A 21,956-nucleotide genomic window follows, 5' to 3' on the forward strand; every position below is an offset into this window, starting at 1 on the left:
TCTGCCACAGGTTAAGGAAGTCACTCAGCTCATAAATCGGGTTGAAGGGCAGTATATAACATACAAGTGTCTGTGCCAACAAGGAGACCCATATCTTACATCTGAAGTCAGTAAATTCTCTGCATAGCACAGACTGGCAGCTTTTACGACTTTTATAAGCCACAGTACATGACAGCAGTGTCTGGAGTCTGTATAAAGTAACTTTACTAAGTTTTTGACAATTCTGGCAAACTGCATCATCCCTAGGCTATAGGATTATCTGGCACCCACAGTAGCTTTAAATGAAACACAGACAAAGCATCTTTGGTCTCAGCTTCTCCCACTTCCTTTCAGCAGAGTGGATTAATAAATGTCAAGCCATAAGGGGCTTTCTGCTTCACTGCTAGGAATCCCAGGGAAACACTAAACAGACACTGGACCTTGCTGGCAAGGACAATCATCCATCTCTGTGACATTACTATTGTAGTATCTCACTCCTCAGATTAGTGACTGGAACAATGGACTGATATTATTTGATTGGTGCTGTACCATGGACACTTCAAAGGACTTGCAACAAGCACAAAATGCTGCATATGGCACATAGTTGAAGAAGTCAGCAGCTACTTCTCCTGGAAGCATAATACTGCTGGGGAGAAGTATATTCCACACTACAAAACTTAATCTGTAGGATGAGCCTAATATTAAGTGTTACTAAAAGATCAGTTAATGTACCAAAAGAATGAGAAAACTCACAAGAGTTTTCTATTTTAACTGTATGCAAAATGCACATGGAATATTAAGCTTTATGCTTCACGGCTGAAGCTAGAGGTGGGCCAACTACGGCCAGCAGGCCACATACGGCCCACGGACCGTCCTACCTAGCCCTTCAGCTCCCAGCCAGGAAGGCTACTCCTGGCCCCTCCCCTGCTGTTCCCACTCCCACGCAGCCTCAGCTCACCATTCCGCCAGCGCTCTGGATGGCAGGGCTACAAGCTCCTGCCAGGACTAGGACAAGCTCCCGCTACAGACTAGGGACCGAATGGCTAGGCAGCAGTTCTGCGGAAAAGGACCTAGGGGTGACAGTGGACAAGAAGCTGGATATGAGTCAGCTTTGTGCCCTTGTTGCCAAGAAGGAGTGGTTTGAGCATTGGCCTGCTAAACTCAGGGTTGTGAGTTCAATCCTTGAGGGGGCCATTTAGGGATCTGGGGCAAAAATTGGGGATTGGTCCTGCTATGAGCAGGGGGTTGGACTAGATGATCTCCTGAGGTCCCTTCCAACCCTGATATTCTATGATTCTATGATTTTGGGATGTATAAGTAGGGGCATAGCGAGCAGATCGAGGGACGTGATCGTTCCCCTCTATTCGACATTGGTGAGGCCTCATCTGGAGTACTGTGTCCAGTTTTGGGCCCCACACTACAAGAAGGATGTGGATAAATTGGAGAGAGTCCAGCGAAGGGCAACAAAAATGATTAGGGGTCTAGAACACGACTTATGAGGAGAGGCTGAGGGAGCTGGGATTGTTTAGCCTGCAGAAGAGAAGAATGAGGGGGGATTTGATAGCTGCTTTCAACTACCTGAAAGGGGGTTCCAAAAAGGATGGATCTAGACTGTTCTCAATGGTAGCAGATGACAGAACGAGGAGTAATGGTCTCAAGTTGCAGTGGGGGAGGTTTAGATTGCATATTAGGAAAAACTTTTTCACTAAGAGGGTGGTGAAACACTGGAATGCGTTACCTAGGGAGGTGGTAGAATCTCCTTCCTTAGAGGTTTTTAAGGTCAGGCTTGACAAAGCCCTGGCTGGGATGATTTAACTGGGAATTGGTCCTGCTTCGAGCAGGGGGTTGGACTAGATGACCTTCTGGGGTCCCTTCCAACCCTGATATTCTATGATTCTATGATTCTAACTATCAGATCATAAGGAGCACTAATGTAGGGGGCAAAATTATACCACATCTGCCTTCTGCAGGATTCTTATGACCTCCTCTGAAACATCTAGCCCTACCCACTGCAGGAGACTGGATACTGCAGTAGATGGATGTTGGGTATGATCCAATATGGCAATTCCTAGTAAAACTTTGCAAAAAACAGATACTTGAAGACAAGGGAAGGGGGGATTCCATGGTTTCAAGAGTGACAAGTAAATTCTCCCCTCAAAAAGGAGTTTGTTAACAAAATCACATCCTCTACAATTTTTAAAATTTTACTCAATAGGAAGTTGACTGACAATATTTTACCTATAAGCACAGTATACTATAAACAATATACAAGCGCTTTAAATTACAAGTGATGTGGTAGCACATATATTTTTCACTCCGGCCACGTAGCCTTAGCCTTATTTTAAATCCTATTTTTACCCATTAATTCATTGTGTCACAATTAACATGGGTTAAGAAAGAACACAAAATTAAGTTCCAAGTGTCAGTGCAAATCAATCTCTAACCACATTATAATGAAAGTATTTACAAAATGATAAACAGACATTTTGTTTAACATAAAATCTTACCAGAAACTGTGTCCACATTTCGTCATGTATGCTTCTTCAATCATATCAAAACAGATGGGGCTACAAGTAAATAAAAATAAAATGGTGCCTTTTTAAGTGTAAGAAAAGCAAACAAGAAAAAAAACAATTGTTGCAAAAAAGTTCAATGCAGTCATCCAATCATTAAGAGGGAATATTTTCTGTTTGTAAAAGGGATTTAAAAAAAAAAGACAGCAACAGCACCTTGGCAATTTAAAGATCAAATGGACACAACAGTTATTCTGTGAAACCTGAAAGATGTTGTAAAATCCAAGATTTACTGCAATTAGAAACCAGGACAAGGTCTACTCACAGAGCTTTCAACAGTTACAAACAACCTCAAACAATTACAGAATCTTTATTACAAGCCATTTAAAAAAACAAGCCCTCCTGACAAGCAAGGCTAAGTCTAAAACAATAGTTTCAAAGTCAAAAACCTGCTTCTTTTTACACTGTTCAGCTACTGCACAAGGCTGTTGTGACGAGGAATCCAAAATTGTAGGCCAGGAGGACGGAAGACCAAAAAAAAAAAAAAAAGAGAGAGAAGCTCTAGTTTTGCTAAAACTCTAAACTGACAGCAGGACATGTCAAAAAGAATGCAATATTAACAGTGGGGGAAGAATTAGACCTTGTAATCATCAGCACAGAAATGGGAATGCAACCATGAGACAGAGATAAAAAGGAATAAAAGCAGGGAGAAGCTGCTGATGGAACCTTGCAATGACATTAGCAGAGAGTAGGAAGAGGTGAAATAACCACTGAAGACTATGAAGGAGCAGTCCAAGGAGCAGTCCAAGAAGCAAAAAAAAACCCACCAGTCAAGAATGGAGTTGTGAATGCCCAAAGGAAAAAGAAATTAAGGAAAGTGGAATAGCTGAGGGTGTTAAAAGCACTAGACAGGTCAAAGAGAATGGGGATGGAATTAAGGCTTTTGGATTTACCCAGAAAGAGGTCAATAGTGTTTTTAGTTAGTGCAGTCTCAGCAGAGCAGAAAATTCTTTACAGTCTGTTTCAAACCTAAGAACATAAGAATGGCCATACTGGGTCAGACCAAAGGTCTATCCAGCCAAGTATCCTGTCTTCTGACAGTGGCCAATGCCAGGTACTCCAGGAGGAATGAACAGAACAGGTAATCAAGTGATCCACCATTGCCCATTCCCAGCTTCTGAAAAACAGAGGCTAGGGACACCATCCCTGCCCATCCTGGCTAATAGCCATTGATGGACATATCCTCCATGCATTTATCTAGTTCTTTTTTAAACCCTGTTATAGTCTTGGCCTTCACAACATCCTCCAGCAAAGAGTTCCACAGGTTGACTGTGCGTTGTGTGAAAAAACACTTCCTTTTGTTTTAAGCCTGCTGCCTATTAATTTCAATTGGTGACCCCCCAGTTCTTGTGTTATGAGGAGGGGTAAATAACACTTCCTTATTTACTTTCTCCATACCAGTCATGATTTTATAGACCTCTATCATATCCCCCCTTAGTCGTCTCTTTTCCAAGCTGAAAAGGCCCAATTTTTTTAATCTCTCCTCATACACCAGCCGTTCCATAGCCCTAATAATTTTTATTGCCCTTTTCTGAACCTTTTCCAAGTCCAACATATCTTTTTTGAGATGGGACGACCACATCTACACGCAGTATTCAAGATGTGGGCATACCCTGGATTTGTATAGAGGCAACAGGATATTTTCTGTCTTATTATCTATCCCTTTCTTAAGGATGCCCAACATTCTGTTTGCTTTTTTGACTGCCGCTGCACATTGAGTGGATGTTTTCAGAGAACTATCCACAATGACTCCAAGATCTTTTTCTTGAGCAGTAATAGCTAATTTAGACCCCATCATTTTATATGTATAGTTGGGATTATGTTCTCCAATGTGCATTACTTTGCATTTATCAACATTCAATTTCATCTGCCATTTTGTTGCCCAGTCACCCAGTTTTGAGAGATCCTTTTGTAGCTCTTCGCAGTCTGCCTGGGACTTAACTATCTTGAGTAGTTTTGTATCATCTGCAAAGTTTGCCACCTCACGGTTTACCCCTTTTTCCAGATCGTTTATGAATATGTTAAATAGGACTGGGCTCAGTACAGACCCCTGGGGGACACCACTATTTACCTCTCTCCATTCTGAAAACTGACCATTTATTTCTATCCTTTGTTTCCTATCTGTTAACCAGTTACCAATCCATGAGAGAACCTTCCCTCTTATCCTATGACTGCTTACTTTGCTGAAGAGTCTTTGGTGAGAGACCTTGTCAAAGGCTTTCTGGAAATCTAAATACACTATATCCCCCTTGTCCACATGCTTGTTGACCCCTTCAAAGAATTCTAGTAGATTGATGAGGCATGATTTCCCTTTACAAAAACCATGTTGACTATTCCCCAACAAATTATGTTCATGTATGTGTCTGACAATTTTGTTCAGTACTGGGCAAACAGGTTGAAACTATAGTAAAGAAGTCAGGCTTACCGTCCTGTAGTTGCCAGAGTCTCCTCTGGAGCCCTTTTTAAAAATTGGCGTCACATTAGCTATTCTCCAGTCATTTGGTACAGAAGCTGATTTAAAGGATAGGTTACAGATGACAGTTAGTAGTCCTGCAAAATCATATTTGAGTTCCTTCAAAACTCTTGGTGAATACCATCTGGTCCTGGTGACTTATTACTGTTCAAGTTTATCAATTTGTTCCAAAACCTTCTCTAATGACACCTCAATCTAGGAGAGTTCCTCAGATTTGTCACCTAAAAAGAATGGTTCAGGTTTAGGAATCTCCCTCACATTCTCAAACATGAAGACCGATGAAAATAATTAAATTTAGTTTCTCCACAATGGCCTTATCATCCTTGAGTGCTTCTTTAGCATCTCGATCATCCAGTAGCCCCACCGGTTGTTTAGCAGGCTTCCTGCTTCTGATGTACTTTAAAAAAAAAAATTGCTATTACTTTTTGAGTCTTTGACTAGCTTCAAATTCTTTTTTACACTTCATTTGCCAGAGTTTATGCTCCTTTCTATTTTCCTCATTAGAGTTTAACTTCCCCTTTTTAAAGGATGCCTTTTTGTCACATTGCTTCTTTTACTTTGTTGCTTAGCCACAGTGGCTTTTTTTTGGTTCTCTTAAATGTATACCCCAAATTAAAAAACACAGAAGTTGAGCCTCCATTATGGTGTCTTTAAAAAGTTTCCATGCAGCTTGCAGGGATTTTACTCTTGGCACTGTACCTTTTAATTTCTGTTTAACTGACCACCTCATTTTTATGTAGTTCCCCTTTCTGAAATTAAATGCTATAGTGCTGGGCCACTGTGATGTTTTCCCTGCCACAGGAATGTTAAGTTTAATTATGGTCACTATTAGCAAGCGGTCCAGTATATTCATCTCTTGAACCTGATCCTGTGCTCCATTTAGGACTAAATCAAGAATTGCCTCTTCCCTTGTGGGTTCCAGGACTAGCTGCTCCAAGAAGCAGTAATTTAAGGTGCCAAGAAGCTTTATCTCTGCATCCCTTCCTGAGGTGACATGTATCCAATCAATATGGGATAGCTAAAAATCCCCCATTATTATTGAGTTTATTTTAGTAGCCTCTCTAATCTTCCTGAGCATTTCACAGTCACTATCACCATCTTGGTCAGGTGGTCTGTAACGTATCCCTACTGCTATATTCTTATTATTCAAGAATGGAATTACTATCCATAGAGATTCTATGGTACAGTTTGCTTCATTTAAGATTTTTACTTCATTTCATTCTGTGCTTTTTCCCCCCCACATATAGTGCCACTCCCTCACCATCACGACCTGTTCTGTCCTTCTGATATATTTTGTACCCTGGTATTACTGTGTCCCATTAATTATCCTCATTCCACCATGTTTCTGTGATGCCTATTATATCAATATCCTCATATAATACGGGGCACTCTAGTTCACCCATCTTATTATTTAGACTTCTAGCACTGGTATATAAGCATTTTAAGAACTTGTCACTTTTTAGCTGCCTGCCATTACATGATATAATTGAATGGGACTTTTTTTCCATTTGACTGTTTCTCATCATAGCCTTCCTGTATTTTATCATCTTCAATCCTCTCCTCCTTATTAGGACATAGGGAATCTCCATTTATAGATCCACCCTTAAGGAAGGATCCATAAATCACCATCAAAAAGTTGATGGTGAGAAAGCAAAGATTATGAGAATCAATGGCACTCACGAGGAGCATGAGCATGAAGAGAAGGAGGAAGATGCAGCAACAGTTGAGGAGACAAGAGGAAGTGAGAAAAGTCTTGGGCTTCTAGAATAAGAGAGGCAGTGGGGTGTGTTTGAAGGCAGTTTGAAAGGAGCCAGAGGAGAGTAGGATTAAGAAGAAGAAAATAATCCCCATCTTGTATTATCATCCAACAGAAAAGATAAGCAATAGAATACACAGATGTTAAGATTCTGAATGGTTGTCTAGCAAGATGCAGCATGTAGGAAAACTACAACAATTTTGTATCTAATGCATGTGTCAACTAATGTCAAATTTCAAGGTTAACAGTTAAATGAATACACTTTAAGGAACCTTTACAAATAAGTCCTTGATAAGATGCAAAATATGCTAGTCTCCAGCCAGTAAGTCTCTAACAAGGGTGTGCTCCCTTCACAAGCATCCTCCCATGGTTTGCCAACAAAACAAAACCTTTGCATGTCAAAGATACATTTTTCTGCAACAGGACAGGTATTTGATAAAAAACCAACCTCAGACAGAAACAAGTAGGATTTGACAGAACAGACTACATACATGAAAGGAACCAGAATGTTACTTTTCTTTCTTTACCCCACTCTCTCCACTTCAGCATGGTGTAAGTGAGTAATAATTTCCCACAAGTTGATCCCCCTTTCCACCATCCACTCAAGAGGAGAAGTGGGGTCTTCTCCCAGCCTTGCTCTCATTCATCCTGAAGCAGGAAGGAGGACAGTGCCTCCCAGTCCATCTCAAATTTCTTAAACCCACTGCAAATGGAAGCGGAAGCAACAGCCTCCTCTGGGTCAATTATCCTCCCCACAATGATCCAGACTGGACAAGTATTGCCCTGAAGACTAGATGGAATCTAAATATAAAAACTACACTGGTTCTCAGTATTCTGCAACTGAATCATGCATTCAGAACAATTTAGTTTGAGGCCCATAACACTACACTTAAAACCCCAACAGCTTGGACCAAAACTACAGACTATCTAGCCCCTTCCTTAGCATGAGAACCACAAAAGAAATGAGAAAGTAGCATGGAGTATCCTTAATATGAGGTGGCAGGTTCATTTTGGGTTGCATATTGTTTTTGTTCATTTTGATTAGCATCCAACTGCAGAGTTGAAACCAATGTCTTGCAGCTAATAATCGTTCAATGTCAAGGCATTATTCAGCTTAGAAAAATTATAAAAATAAAGTTAGCCAACAAGAATATATTAATAGTAGGAGAGGGAGAGATCATTAAAGACTAAAAATAATAATCAAGGTTTTGCAATGATTTGAGGTTGCTCCCCATGACGGGTTGCTCCCCATGTTTGTTTAAATAAAAATAATAAAAAAACCTTCACTCATTCACTTTCTTCCTGATACCATGTTCCTTAGCATGGAGGTAGAGAGTGTATCCGTGGAATGTAATGTCCAAACAAGAGATTCTAAACACATGCATTTATAAACCATTTCTACCATGAGAACAACAGAGTCACCTCCAGTATGCCCCTAATGTGCAGAGTTTGGACTGTACTGTGTGCAAGGTCTGTAACATGATACAGAGTTGAGCTAACTCAGAGTTTCCCTTAACATGCTAGCAATCCAAGATTGTGCTGTTCCCCAAATTATTCTTCTTCATACCAGTCTGACTGGATAAGTGGAAGAGCCAAAATAGTTGAGGAAGAGACCAATCAGATCCTGCAACACACACATATGACATGCCAGATCATTCTTAACGGAGGCTGACTTTTCCATCATTAAAAGACTGCTTCCCAGCAGTGCTCACTGTTTTATAAGCAGAAACTAGATTATCCCTTTTAATACTTATCAGTCACCGACTACCTGAAATAAGTAGCTATGCAAAAATAGGTCTTAAACTAAGCTTAAAAATATAACAGCAAAGTCCTAAATAGTATCTCTTTACCTAGCTGACCTTATAAATAAAGGCTAAAACTTCCTAATTCACTGACTTCAATGGAACCACCAGTATCACACAGGCAAGAAACCAAAAGGCTCAGGAAGCCACATGGATGTAGTATAAAATGATTCCCTGTCTAAGACCATATAGAATCATGCAAAGCCTTGCTCTGAAGTTCTGGACAACTCAATGTTGGGAGCAGATCTCAACTGTACAACAAATGAAAGTTTTCATTTGTCATAGTACTTATTGAAAACTGGTTTCCCATGTGCTTCAACAGTAGAAGGTTCATATCACTATAAATATATCTCCTCTTTCAGCTAGTGCACAGAACATTACAAATGTATTCTAAGACACACCTTTTAAATACCTAGCTCAGATACACAGCCAAAAACAAAAATTAAGGCAAAAATGCATAGAGAGCTGAGTGAACAATTAAAATGAATCCAAACTGAGGTTGATTGGTGGTTCTCTGTTGGAAAAATACTAATGCTATGGCACAAACTTGGGAAAGAATGAGGGAAAAGTGTTCATCCAGCCCCAGTGGAAACATGGGGGGATGAGGAGGGGAATGATCACTCAAAAAAAAAAAAAAAAAAAAGGCAGATTTCCTGCAGAACTGTTATAGAAAGCCTACAGAAATTCCAAAGTAGCCAATATATAAAAATGCATAACAAAAACTTACCAAAAAACTGCAGTTATCCACTTCTTGGAGAAGGAAGGAACCGCATGAAAGAGGTACAAGGGGAGGTGGAAGACGGGTAGCTGAAAATTCTTAGGGTTTGTCTACACAAAAAATGACGAGCATAGCTGTAGCCGAATAATTATTCTGGTTAATTTCCCCATATAAACAAGCCCTTATTCCCCATCCATTGCCTTAAATGGCAATCTCACGTGAAAGGGATACAAACTGCATGAGCAAGCCAAATCTCTCTTTTGTAAGTAGAAAAACCCAGACCCCTATCAGTAGCTGCAGCTTTAGTACTATATACAGGGATGACAGACATGAAAGTCTTTAGATATTTAGAAGGCCCTAAACATTGTATTTCTCTTTGATTGAGGTTTTCAGAGAGCTTAGCACAGAGGTGGGCAAACTACGGCCCACGGGCCACACCCAGGCCATGGGACCATCCTGCCTGGCCCCTGAGCTCCTGGATGGGGAGGCTGGCCCCCGGCCCCTCCCCTGCTGTCACCTCTCCCCCACAGCTGTGCGGCCAGCACTCTGGCCTGCCACTCCTGTCAAGCAGCAAGGGCAGCGTGGCTAACTCCAGCCAGGCAGTAGGGCTGCGAGCTCCTGCTGCTCTGAGCAGCATGGTAAGGGGGAGGCGAGTGGGGGGGGGGCATGCAGTCAGGGAACAGGGAGGGTTGGATAGGCGTGGGAGTCCGGGGGTGGGCAGGGGCGTGGACAGGGGTTGGATAGGGGGTGGGGTCCTGGAGGCGGTCAGAGGGAGGTTCGGGAGCAGGGGGAGGTTGGATGGGGCCGGGGGGGGGGGGGGGGGCGGAATCAGGGAACGGGACGGTTGGATGGGGCTGTCAGGCGTGGAAGTCCAGGGGGGCTGTCAGGGGACAGGGAGGGTTGGATGGGGGCGGGATCCCAGGGGGCAATTAGGGGCAGAGGTCCCAGGAGGGGGCAGTCAGGGGACAAGAAGCTGGGGGGTTGGATAGGTCAGGGGGTGGGAAATGGGAGGGGGTGGAGGCCAGGCTGTTTAGGGAGGCATAACCTTCCCTACCCAGCTCTCCATACAGTTTTGAAACCCTGATGTGGCCCTCAGGCCAAAAAGTTTGCCCACTCCTGGCCTAGCAGATTTAGACATATCTTCCATTAATTTCAATGGAACATATGTCCCAAAATTCCCTATACTGCTTTGAAAATTTCTTCTTCTAGACGGTTATATTGTACCCATCACAGTGGTATCCAAACCCTTTATAAATCTTAAGTGTTCTATGCAAGTGGTGTATACACACACACAGTTTTTCCGTCTCTTCCTATATAGCAACAGCTAGAATCCACTTCAGTTTCTCTCACTTGTCCTTCTATTCTTCTCTCTCATATAATAGCAGAGCACAGCTTATTTACACACACACACAAATACACACTCACACGTCCACTTTTTTTAATATACATAGACAGACATGAATGACTGTCTCTAGGAGGAAACAGAGAAACAGAGGAGTCTTGCATTTTGTCCAGAACATGGTCATATTCTTATCTTCAGCTATTCTGGCAGGAAGTTCCACAGGCTGAACTGTGCTGGCTGCTGAACAGGCTCATCTCCTACTTATACTAGTCTTAAACTCTCAACAGTTGGGGTGTCACTCAAGAAGATCGCCAACTCATGAAGTCAAAGATGCAGAAAGGAAGGTGGTGTTTGAGATAAAGGTTCTCAGTAAACTGGGACCAGGCAATGATCAAGACCAGGCCTTAGAACTTGATCCAGTCTTTGATGGGCAGACAGTGCAGCAATAGATGATGCGGTTCTGTCAATCTGTGTGTCAGCAAATGGGCTGCTTTCTTTTATACCAGCTGTATAGTGTTTGTGGATGCATTCCACAAATACAGCACATTCCAAATTGAATTACTGCGGACAGATCTAGGTCTGACATTAGGATTAACAGGTTTCTGAACACTCCTGTGGTTAGATGTTGATAGATGTTTGGCTATCTGTGTGTGGTCCCTCTGTGCCGCCCCAGCCCTGCGCAGACAGCTGGCACAGCAGACTTTGAGCCCAGTGACCATAAGATCCATTAAGAGATGAAGGTACCCAGCCAGGTTTATTGTTGGCAAAGCACGGTACTAGTATCCTGCAGACTCTACTGGGCCACTAATACATGTATGCCCATAACAATGGGTCAGCTTAGTGAACGGCTTATATTTTCTTATCATTAGGAGGTCTATCATCCTGTAATCCTGACTTTTCAAATGAAAGGAAGACACTAAGCAGAGCAATGAGCTTCCAAAATTCAAATCTGCAAACAAAACTCAGTGCATAAGCAATGCCCAAGTCTTGCTGTTTGTTCCCAGAGCTCAGAAACAAGTACTGCTATGAAACATTACAGTCACTGAAGAAGCAACATACCCTGCTCCCAAGCAGCAGCAGCACGATGCCATTCTGGAAAGAGTTCTGTCCAGCATCCTGTTCAGAGTTAATGTGGTGCCTAGAAAGGAGTACTAAAGAGTAAAGTAGGACACGAGGTCAGGGGAAGAGATCCTCCATGATCAGAGACTTCCTTCTCCCATCAACTTCCCCAATTGGAGAAAAAAAGCCTGTTAGAACTGTTATCCTGTATTTAAACACTCTTTCCTCTCTGTGTTAATACAGGATGTTAACTCCTGATAGTACTGCACTAGAGAAAACTATTCACCAACACAAAAAGCTAATATCCTGTATACAGTTTTCTCCACTTTGTATCCACAGACATTGGCTGAAATGTACTACAAACTGTACCCAAGAGATACTCCAACAATGTACTGTTTGCTAAATATTTCACAATCCAAACCAGCAACCTAGGCCAAACTTTGCATTGCAGCTTAGCTATCACACTGCTGAGTAAGCATTTTTAAAGTACTGCACAGAGGTTATGGGCATAAACACCACTAATATTAAGTATGATTTCTGCATGCACCTTTGCAAATCCCACCTCACTCAAATCCATTTGTCTATTTCTCAACTTCAGCCTTGAATCAACAGAAGCCACAATAGATCTTGCAGGTGTGCCTTTAGTTACAACTCATGGTCCACATGCAGAGGGATCACCAACTGTTCTCTGTAGCATACTGTCTTTTGGAAAATGTCTCATTTATTGAGTCTTTTCTTTATGGGAAATTTTTGCTTCTCAGATTGGCCATAATCAAAGCTAATTTATTTAAATTGAAGTGTAGGGCTCTGAAATCACACACATTTGACTTTTCATACATTGTACACAACTCCAAAGAGTCACCCAGTTTAGATTCTTACCTCTGTGTCACACAGATAGTGCATTATCTCAATGTTGTTACTATAATTAATTGACAGGGCAGCTATGTTTTGAGGATGACATTATTTCATAAATGTTAAAAGGCTAGGGAAATATCTACTGCCCACAGAAGTCCATGACAATTGAAAACCCAGACAAATTAAATGTAAATCACAGTATGCCGTTTAAGCAGCTATCAGCACATAAAAACCTGAATATCGTTTCTCTATAAATGCCACTGAACAGCAAAATAAGAGTTTTTCCCTGCTTGTCACTTCGTTAAATTCTTCCTGTTGTCCTTCTTAGGGAACTGTACTTTGAAGAGAGAACATGACTAATTATGTATGTGCTGTCTTCAAAATGTGTATTGGACTCAACCGAGAAAGTTTTAAAGTAAGATTGGTTTTGAATCTTTTGAAAATAACTGCTAAACCATCAAGAGTTTTCAACAAGCCACATGTTCTTGTATCCTTTGACCTCTCTTCCCTCTAACCTTCTTTCTCCCTGTCCCATTTAGCCCTGTGCTGTGCCTAAATTAATCATAAGTACTCTAGGTAGGGGATCATGTCCCCCAGCCATCAATTCCTCAACAGTGTCATCTCCCAACCATCTTCCCTCACTAACATCCACCCCAACAGTGCTATCTTCCAACCAAACCATCCCTCATCTCACAAAAAGCTGTCAATGCACCAGTTGAACCCACCCACCAACCTTCTCAATTAAAAGCCCCAATCCAACCACATCTCCTTAATCTTGATGTTGTTGAGTGTATGGAGGGGAGTGGGAGTTAACAGACATGGGTTCTACTCCATCCCCAGTTCTGCCACTAACACTTTGACGCTCATGAAGCAAGCCACTCAACCTCTGTGGCCACTTCTCTCAAATTATAATTACCCCACTCTATAGCTTCAGTTCTCCATCTGTACAACAGAGATAATACTTCCTTTGTACCACCCTTTGCCTGTCTTGTCTATTTCGCTAGCAAGACAATCGCCACTCTGAGGAGCTTACAACGTGTATCTACAGCATCCAGCAAAATGGTGACCCCAAGCCTAATTGGAGCCTGTGTGTTCTACTACAGCACAAATAGTAATAGATATCTTCCACCGAATCCTAAACCCAAATACCAACAGCCATACAGAGCAGTCTTGTAAGCAGCCACCCCCCCACAAAAATTATTAACAGTCCATCAGCCTGACCTCACTGAAGAGCCTAAACCTTCAATATATACTGTCAATACACCACTATCACATTTACCACCCTAAAAATGGTGCACTACCACCCACGCATATTGTCTGGTTATATTTCATTGCATTCAACCATCTGTTAATTAAAACTTTGCCTCTTATAGCGGACTGAGACCTGCTGGAAGGTTTTGGATCTATTAATGATAAGAGTTGTTAATGCTTTCTTATTTAAAGGAAGATTGCCAGTTACAGCAAGGCCCTGCCTCAAGAAGCCATCTTACTGTTAATTGTTATTACTACAAATTAACTTATAATTTTTGGAAAACTACAGGTACATCTTTATCACCACCGTTCATATTTCCTACTGATCTGGTTTTAGGCATTGGTCTGATACACTTGCAATTGTTATTCACCTTCCAAGAAAGAGAACAAACAAAACCAGCATGGACTTGTCTATCAGCAGGTTTCAATACCAGTGACCAAGAGATTGCCGATTCCCCTTCAGAATCTCTTTAGCCCTTTAGTGGGTTCTTTCCTGTCCAAGAGACAGAGCCCTGCAAATCCATGCATATCCGCTTTAAACCTGCAGATGCGGATATCCTCAGACCATTTTTACAGATCACAGATCGGCTGCAGATACAAATTTTGTAGCCGCACAGGGCTCTACCAGGAGGTGCTAAAGGATAACAAAGAGTGCTTACTCTTTCTCCTTAAATGCCATCTCATATGTGCAGTTATAAATGGCTCAACATAGGTAAGAAGAAAGCAATGCCAAATATGTAAGGGGAAGAATTTAGGCACTGGACAAGAGCTGTAAGTGCATTCTCTCTTGGGGATACATGACTGACCTTTGCTGATGTGTTTTACATTTTGTAGCGAAAAGGGCTCTATCATTCTTTCTGGATGCTTAGGTAGCAATCATGGCATTTAGTTTTTCCATCTAAAATTTGCTGCAAACCAATCTTTTCTCATGTGGATCTCACCACAGTGATCTCTGCCATTATAACTTAACAGTTCGCTATTGCAACATGCTGTATTTGAGCACCTGGAAACTTCAGCTAAGCAAAATGCTCATCTCAAGAGGCATGAGATACTACTGCCACATACAACCAGTTCTCTGTAACCAGTTTGTTAAGTGGAAGACTGGACTCCGCCTGTAAGTAATCTACAAACACAATATGACCCATTATTTCAGGGCTTATCTCTACAGCAAAAATGCATTGTATTAGAAAACATTAACTCACCCAATGTACAACACTAGCACTGATGAGGATAACCATGTTTAAAGTCGAGTTAAGGATAAACACAGCCAGCTAACCATTTTAAAACACAACTATTCTTATAAAACAGTCAATGTAAACATACTGCACACACTACTTTTTCCCCACAGTAGGTGAGCTCTCTCCTAGTACCCTATAACTAGAACTATGATCAGCTGGGCACTTACTGTCACCCTCCCAGGGCTGAATTCTTGAGTGCTAGGCACATTCCCAAGGGGAAGCCCGTATCTCTGAAACCTGCTCCTGGCCATTACCGGCTAGGGCCCAAGTGCAATGAGCATCAGGTGAAAACGCCGTGATTTGTTCGGTCAGGATTCATTAATTTGTGGTCCCGGTGACATCTGCAGAGGCGACACCTCGGGGAAGAGAGGGGATCTTCTGTAGGGGGATGCGGGTGGAAAGTCCTACCGAGTCTTGTTAGGCACACAAAGGACAAGCAACAGGCAGGAACGCCGCCCCCGGGGCTCCAGCCAAACCCCAGCTGCCCAGACAACCCATCAACGCCTTCCAGCTTCCCCCAACGCCCGCACCATCACCAGCGCCCTCCCCCCCGGAACAGCCTAGGTGGCAGTGGGGAAGGGCGTGCCCCTGCCCCCCGGCCGCACTCACCACACGAAGTCGTTGCTCTTGTCCTCGTACGAGTTGAGGAGCCCGTTGCAGAGCGGTGTCAGCAGCGGCCTCTTCCTGCTCCCGCCGCCGCCTCCCGACGAGGAGCCGCCGCCGCCTCCCGACGAGGAGCCGCCGCCGGGCCTAGCCGCCCCCGCCAGCCGGGAAAGCCCAGAGGCCGCAGCCACCAGCACAGGCCGCGCGGGGGGCCCCGCGGACGAGGAGCAGGAGCCCGGTGCCGACGACGAAGAAGAAGAAGCCGAAGTGACGGCGGAGGAGGCGGAGGCCGCGGCGCCCTGCCCAGCCGGGGTAGGGTGCTGCTGCGGCGGCTGGCGGCTGCCTGACATGCCGAGGCCGGGCGGGGGAAGCCTCAGCGCATCCTACGCGCCGCTGCCGCCGCCGCCGCCACCACCACCACCACGGCGGAACAATAAAGTTTTGTTCAAAGCAAGCACCGCCCACCCGACGGGGCCGGAGCCGCGCGCGCAACTTTATCAGCACCCCCCGCAGCGGCAGCAACACGGGCTAACGGAGGAGCCGGCCTTGTTCAATCTTTATTGACAGGACCCCTGCGGGAGACAGCAGGCCGGGCGGGGGAGTGAGGGGGACGCTCCGCAGCCACCGCGCACGCGCGGACTGCGTTGGGGAATGGGGTTCCGCCGACGCGGGGGGAAGGGTGGCGCGTGCGCAGCTCGCCGAGGGAGGGGCCGAGTGGGGGGCAGTTGACAGTGGCCAGGGTTGGCTGAGAGGCTCTTTACCCTCGATCTGCCCTCGCCGCCGTTCAGATGGCCCGGGGGGGAGGTTGTCTGTCTGTCTGTCCCAGACCCCACTCGCGGGCCACCCGTCGCCTATCTCCCATGCTGGCCAGCAGCTGGGCAGGCAAAGGTACTGGCAGGCCCATGCCACCCGGCCAAAGAGGAACTTCCCCAGGACAAGGTCCAGGGTTGGCGGCGGGGGTCAGCCCCAACCTCGGGCAGTGAGTGGGGCGAGCCCCCCGGGACTCCAACCAGCATAGCTCCCCCGCTCCATCCTCCTTGTCCACTGCCTCCCCCGCATGGCCGTGATGGAGGAGCAGCAGGGCCAAATTGGAGTGGGGGTGTGGCTCCCTGCACCTGGTTGCAACACCACTTGCTTAGATTTGGCTTACCCACCTATCCTGACGGAGTGGTGCTGGGCTGATGGAGAGGAGCCAGGTCAAAGTCGAGTGAGGTACAGTGTAACCTGTCACAAGGGGTCACGACACCACTCAAATTTGTGGCAATTGTTGCCGGCACAGAGTGCCCGAGGCAAGCAACAGCTGGGTTTGTTGCCCAGTGTGCGTCGCACCAATGACCACAACGGTGTGGAGAAGCATTGAGATTTATTTGAAGCTCCATAAAGGGCGCAGGGAGACTGAGCTGTCTCAAATTCTGCAGCAGCGCATGCAAATTTCAGTATACATTTTATACCTTTGCCTACTTTACTACACAAGCTTATGCAACCAATTACCTGTTGCCCCGTACAATACCGTAGCCAATCAGCTAAAGCAGCCAGTTGTGTTTTTCCTCAGTAGCATTGCCCAAGCCTTGCCTTATTTGGGTCTATTTGTTACTGATTTTTGCTAAACATTTCTGCCTTATTTATCTATATATTTCCCAGGCCAAAGCTGGCCTTGGCTGGCAAGCTGTGTGCAAACCTGTCTGTTTGTGTGTTAGCTTCCTCATAGTTGTCCAGGGTCACAGAAAGTTCAAGGAGCAGAGGGGCCTCAGTTTATCTGGGCCTAGAGCAAGAGGGCTTCATCGACACTCGTGGTCTTCCACCCTCCCAAGTTACCTAGTGTAGTGCCCAGTGTCACCAATACAACTATAAAAATTACAGTGTGCGTTAACACAGTTTCCTCAACAACCATAGCCCACTATTTTCTTACAGCCTCGTCCACGTGCTGGTGGCACAAATGGTAGCCCTAGGGGTCTGTACCCACCTTGAGCAAATCATTTAGAGCCTGATTTTCAGAGATGCTGAGCACTCATTGATTGATTTCAGCTGGAGCAATGGATGCTGGCCAGGGTTATTCAGTTTATCTGTACATCTAGTGCTTTACATATGGAACTGTCTGTAAGGAGAAACTGACTAAAACATGGTACAGTTCTGTGGTGACCTAGAATCCTATTTTCGACGTTTCCGACTCAAGGAATATTTCCAACACACCTCTGAACAACATATTAATCCACAGAGACCTTACTACGAATACTACAAAAAGAAGGATTCTGGGTGGACTCCTCCTGAAGGTCGAAACAACAGACTGGACTTCTACATAGAGTGCTTCCACCGATGTGCACGGGCTGAAATTGTGGAAAAGCAGCATCACTTGCCCCATAACCTCAGCCGTGCAGAACACAATGCCATCCACAGCCTCAGAAACAACTCTGACATCATAATCAAAAAGGCTGACAAAGGAGGTGCTGTCATCATCATGAATAGGTCGAAATAGGAACAAGAGGCTGCTAGGCAGCTCTCCAACACCACTTTCTACAAGCCATTACCCTCTGATCCCACTGAGGGTTACCAAAAGAAACATTTGCTCAAGAAACTCCCTGAAAAAGCACAAGATCAAATCCGCACAGACACACCACTGGAACCCCGACCTGGGGTATTCTATCTGCTACCCAAGATCCATAAACCTGGAAATCCTGGACGACCCATCATCTCAGGCATTGACACCCTGACAGCAGGATTGTCTGGCTATGTAGACTCCTTCCTCAGGCCGTAAGCTACCAGCACTCCCAGCTATCTTTGAGACACCACTGACTTCCTGAGGAAACTACAATCCATCGGTGATCTTCCTGAAAACACCATCCTGGCCACTATGGATGTAGAAGCCCTCTACACCAACATTCCACACAAAGATGGACTACAAGCTGTCAGGAACAGTATCCCCAATAATGCCATGGCAAACCTGGTGGCTGAACTTTGTGACTTTGTCCTCACCCATAACTATTTCACATTTTGGGACAATGTATACCTTCAAATCAGCGGCACTGCTATGGGTACCCGCATGGTCCCACAGTATGCCAACATTTTTATGGCTGACTTAGAACAACGCTTCCTCAGCTCTCGTCCCCTAATGCCCCTACTCTACTTGTGTTACATTGATGACATCTTCATCATCTGGACCCATGCAAAAGAAGCCCTTGAGGAATTCCACCATGATTTCAACAATTTCCATCCCACCATCAACCTCAGCCTGGACCAGTCCACACAAGAGATGCACTTCCTGGACTGTACGGTGCTAATAAGCAATGGCACATAAACACCACCCTATACCGGAAACCTACTGACCACTATACGTACCTATATGCCTGCAGCTTTCATCCAGACCACACAACACAATCCATTGTCTACAGCCAAGCTCTACGATACAACCACATTTGCTCCAGCGCATCAGACAGAGATAAAACATCTACAAGGTCTCTATCAAGCATTCTTACAACTACAATACCCACCTGCTGAAGTGAAGAAACAAATTGACAGAGCCAGAAGAGTACCCAGAAGTCACCTACTACAGGACAGGCCCAACAAAGAAAATAACAGAACGCCACTAGCCATCACCTTCAGCCCCCAACTAAAACCTCTCCAACGCATCATCAAGGATCTACAACCTATCCTGAAGGACGATCCATCACTCTCATAGATCTTGGGAGATAGGCCAGTCCTTGCCTACAGACAGCCCCGCAACCTGAAGCAAATACTCACCAGCAACCACACACCACACAACAGAACCACTAACCCAGGAACCTATCCTTGCAACAAAGCCCGTTGTCAACTGTGTCCACATATCTATTCAAGGGACACCATCATAGGGCCTAATCACATCAGCCACACTATCAGAGGCTCGTTCACCTGCACATCTACCAATGTGATATATGCCATCATGTGCCAGCAATGCCCCTCTGCCATGTACTTTGGTCAAACTGGACAGTCTCTACGTAAAAGAATAAATGGACGCAAATCAGTTGTCAAGAATTATAACATTCATAAACCAGTCGGAGAACACTTCAATCTCTCTGGTCACTCGATTACAGACCTAAAGGTCGCAATATTACAACAGAAAGACTTCAAAAACAGACTCCAAGGAGAGACTGCTGAATTGGAATTAATTTGCAAACTGGATACAATTTAACTCTAGGCTTGAATAGAGATTGGGAGTGGATGTGTCATTACACAAAGTAAAACTATTTCCCCATGTTTATTCCCCCACCCCCACCCCACTGTTCCTCAGACGTTCCTGTTAACTGCTGGAAATGGCCCACCTTGATTATCACTACAAAAGGTTTTCTCTCCCCAACCCCCCCCTCCCCCCCCCCGCTCTCCTGCTGGTAATAGCTCATCTTAAGTGATCACTCTCCTTACAGTGTGTATGATAACACCCATTTTTTCATGTTCTGTGTGTATATAAATCTCCTCACTGTATTTTCCAGTGAATGCATCCGATGAAGTGAGCTGTAGCTCACAAAAGCTTATGCTCAAATTAATTGGTTAGTCTCTAAGGTGCCACTAGTACTCCTTTTCTTTTTGCGAATACAGACTAATACCGCTGCTACTCTGAAACTTGACTAGAATTAGTCTGTTTCACTTAGTTTCCTTTTGCAGCCATCACCATGTGAAAATAAATTGATACTAAGAAATAACACCATTTTCCTTCTGCAAGATCTGTACATTGGGAGACCAGTAAAAAGTGGGGGACGACACCAAATGAGAGTAAAGTAGGGAAAGTGCAAAATAAAAGCAAAAGAAGAGTAAATGAGGAAAGAAATTCAGAAGACAACACAGCCACAGTAAAAAGGTGATTTTATGTGAAGGGGGGAAAGATTAAAAAAAGAAAGATATACTCTAACAGTACCATTTACTTTTCACATCTACTCCTGCTCCTCCAAAACTGAAGATCAAGACACAGAACCAAAATTTACAGGCTGAGAGCAAGCAACTAGTAGAATGTCTGTAACCCACCTTGCTCCCAAAGTTCCTATGAATAACTTTTAGATATTTGCATTGATCCCCCCCAAAATTGAAGAGGTTGAAAACAAAATAGTATCTTTGAAGAATGTTATTGCAGTGAAATAAACCAATCAAAGCTAATGCATGTGCGCAAGTCCACCCATTACTGTACAAGATAACTAGCCTTTGCAGCATATGTATATAAACACCATGGTTGTGAGTAAGGATTGAACCAAGCACTGTCAGTGTCAAAAAAACAAGTCTCTTCCACTTGAGTTTAAGATTTTCTCTACCTATGCAGGTTTCAGAGTAGCAACCGTGTTAGTCTGTATTCGCAAAAAGAAAAGGAGTACTTGTGGCACCTTAGCGACTAACCAATTTATTTGAGCATAAGCATTCGTGAGCTTCATTTTTCCATTGAATGCATCCTATGAAGTGAGCTGTAGCTCACAAAAGCTTATGCTCAAATAAATTGGTTAGTCTCTACGATGCCACGAGTACTCCTTTTCTTTCTACCTATGCAGTGTACTTTTGGCCATGTTCGTCCCAGGATATGAGACAAAATAGATGAGGTAATAACTTTTATTGGACCAACTTCTGTTTGTGAGAGAGACAAACTTTCAAGCCACACAGAGTCCAGACCTGAAGAAGAGCTCTGTGCGGCTTAAAAGCTTGTCTCTGTCACCGACAGAAGTTGATCCAATAAAAGACATTACCTCACCCACCTTGTCTCTCTAATCCTCTCTAAGTGTGAGATAGTAATGGATTGTACGATCACTGTGACCAGCCTCCAGAGGGTGCTATGATCAAACGCATTAGGCCAGTGTACTGCACATGCATTTATGGTAATTGTATATGCAAATCAGAGAAATTACCCTCCAAACTCCACATTGGCATCTGTAATCATTTGCATTGTATATGCAACTGCAGTAAATGCACACAAAATTGAGGGTACACCTTTGCAGGAACACATGTTGGATCATATTAAAGAAGTTCTATATTAAAATCACAAATGAATTTGATTCCCCATAGTTTAAATTCCAGGGTATTACTAATTAAGAGGTCTCTTGGTTTTTGGTTCTGTTTCTCTCCCTCTATGTGTGAAACTTGCAAGCTGCTAATTGTGTTAGTACATTCTAAGACAGAGTCTGTTCTCAAAGCAATTCTTTGTAACAACAACTACTCACACAGAGAGAGACTCAAAGCAATACTCTGTAACAAAAGAAACAGCACCCAGAGACTCCCCGCCCTTTTGTTGTATTCATCTCGCTTTGTTAACAATTGTGATTAAAATAGAGATAGAGGGTGTATGTGGATGGATGTTTGGTGT

The 21,956-nt window shown here is 43.9% G+C and overlaps 1 protein-coding gene across 3 annotated transcripts in view; it reads right to left on the minus strand.

The window, feature by feature from the left end:
- COP1 (COP1 E3 ubiquitin ligase) overlaps positions 1–16,091 on the minus strand; it is a 226,800-nt gene extending 210,709 nt beyond the window's left edge. For 2 of the 3 annotated variants that reach the window (XM_073356470.1, XM_073356469.1), the window contains exons 1-2: positions 15,656–16,090; positions 2,487–2,546 (exon numbers count right to left, since the gene is read on the minus strand). In XM_073356470.1, the coding sequence (XP_073212571.1) occupies positions 2,487–2,546; positions 15,656–15,999 (404 nt within the window). In that variant the 5' untranslated portion in view covers positions 16,000–16,090. Of the gene's footprint in view, positions 1–2,486; positions 2,547–15,655 lie in introns of all 3 variants that reach the window. The other variant, XM_073356471.1, reaches the window with a different exon arrangement.
- Between the last annotated feature and the right edge of the window lie 5,865 nt (positions 16,092–21,956).

This window comes from Lepidochelys kempii, chromosome 8 (genome assembly GCF_965140265.1).
Source record: "Lepidochelys kempii isolate rLepKem1 chromosome 8, rLepKem1.hap2, whole genome shotgun sequence".
Lineage (NCBI taxonomy): Eukaryota > Metazoa > Chordata > Testudines > Cheloniidae > Lepidochelys > Lepidochelys kempii.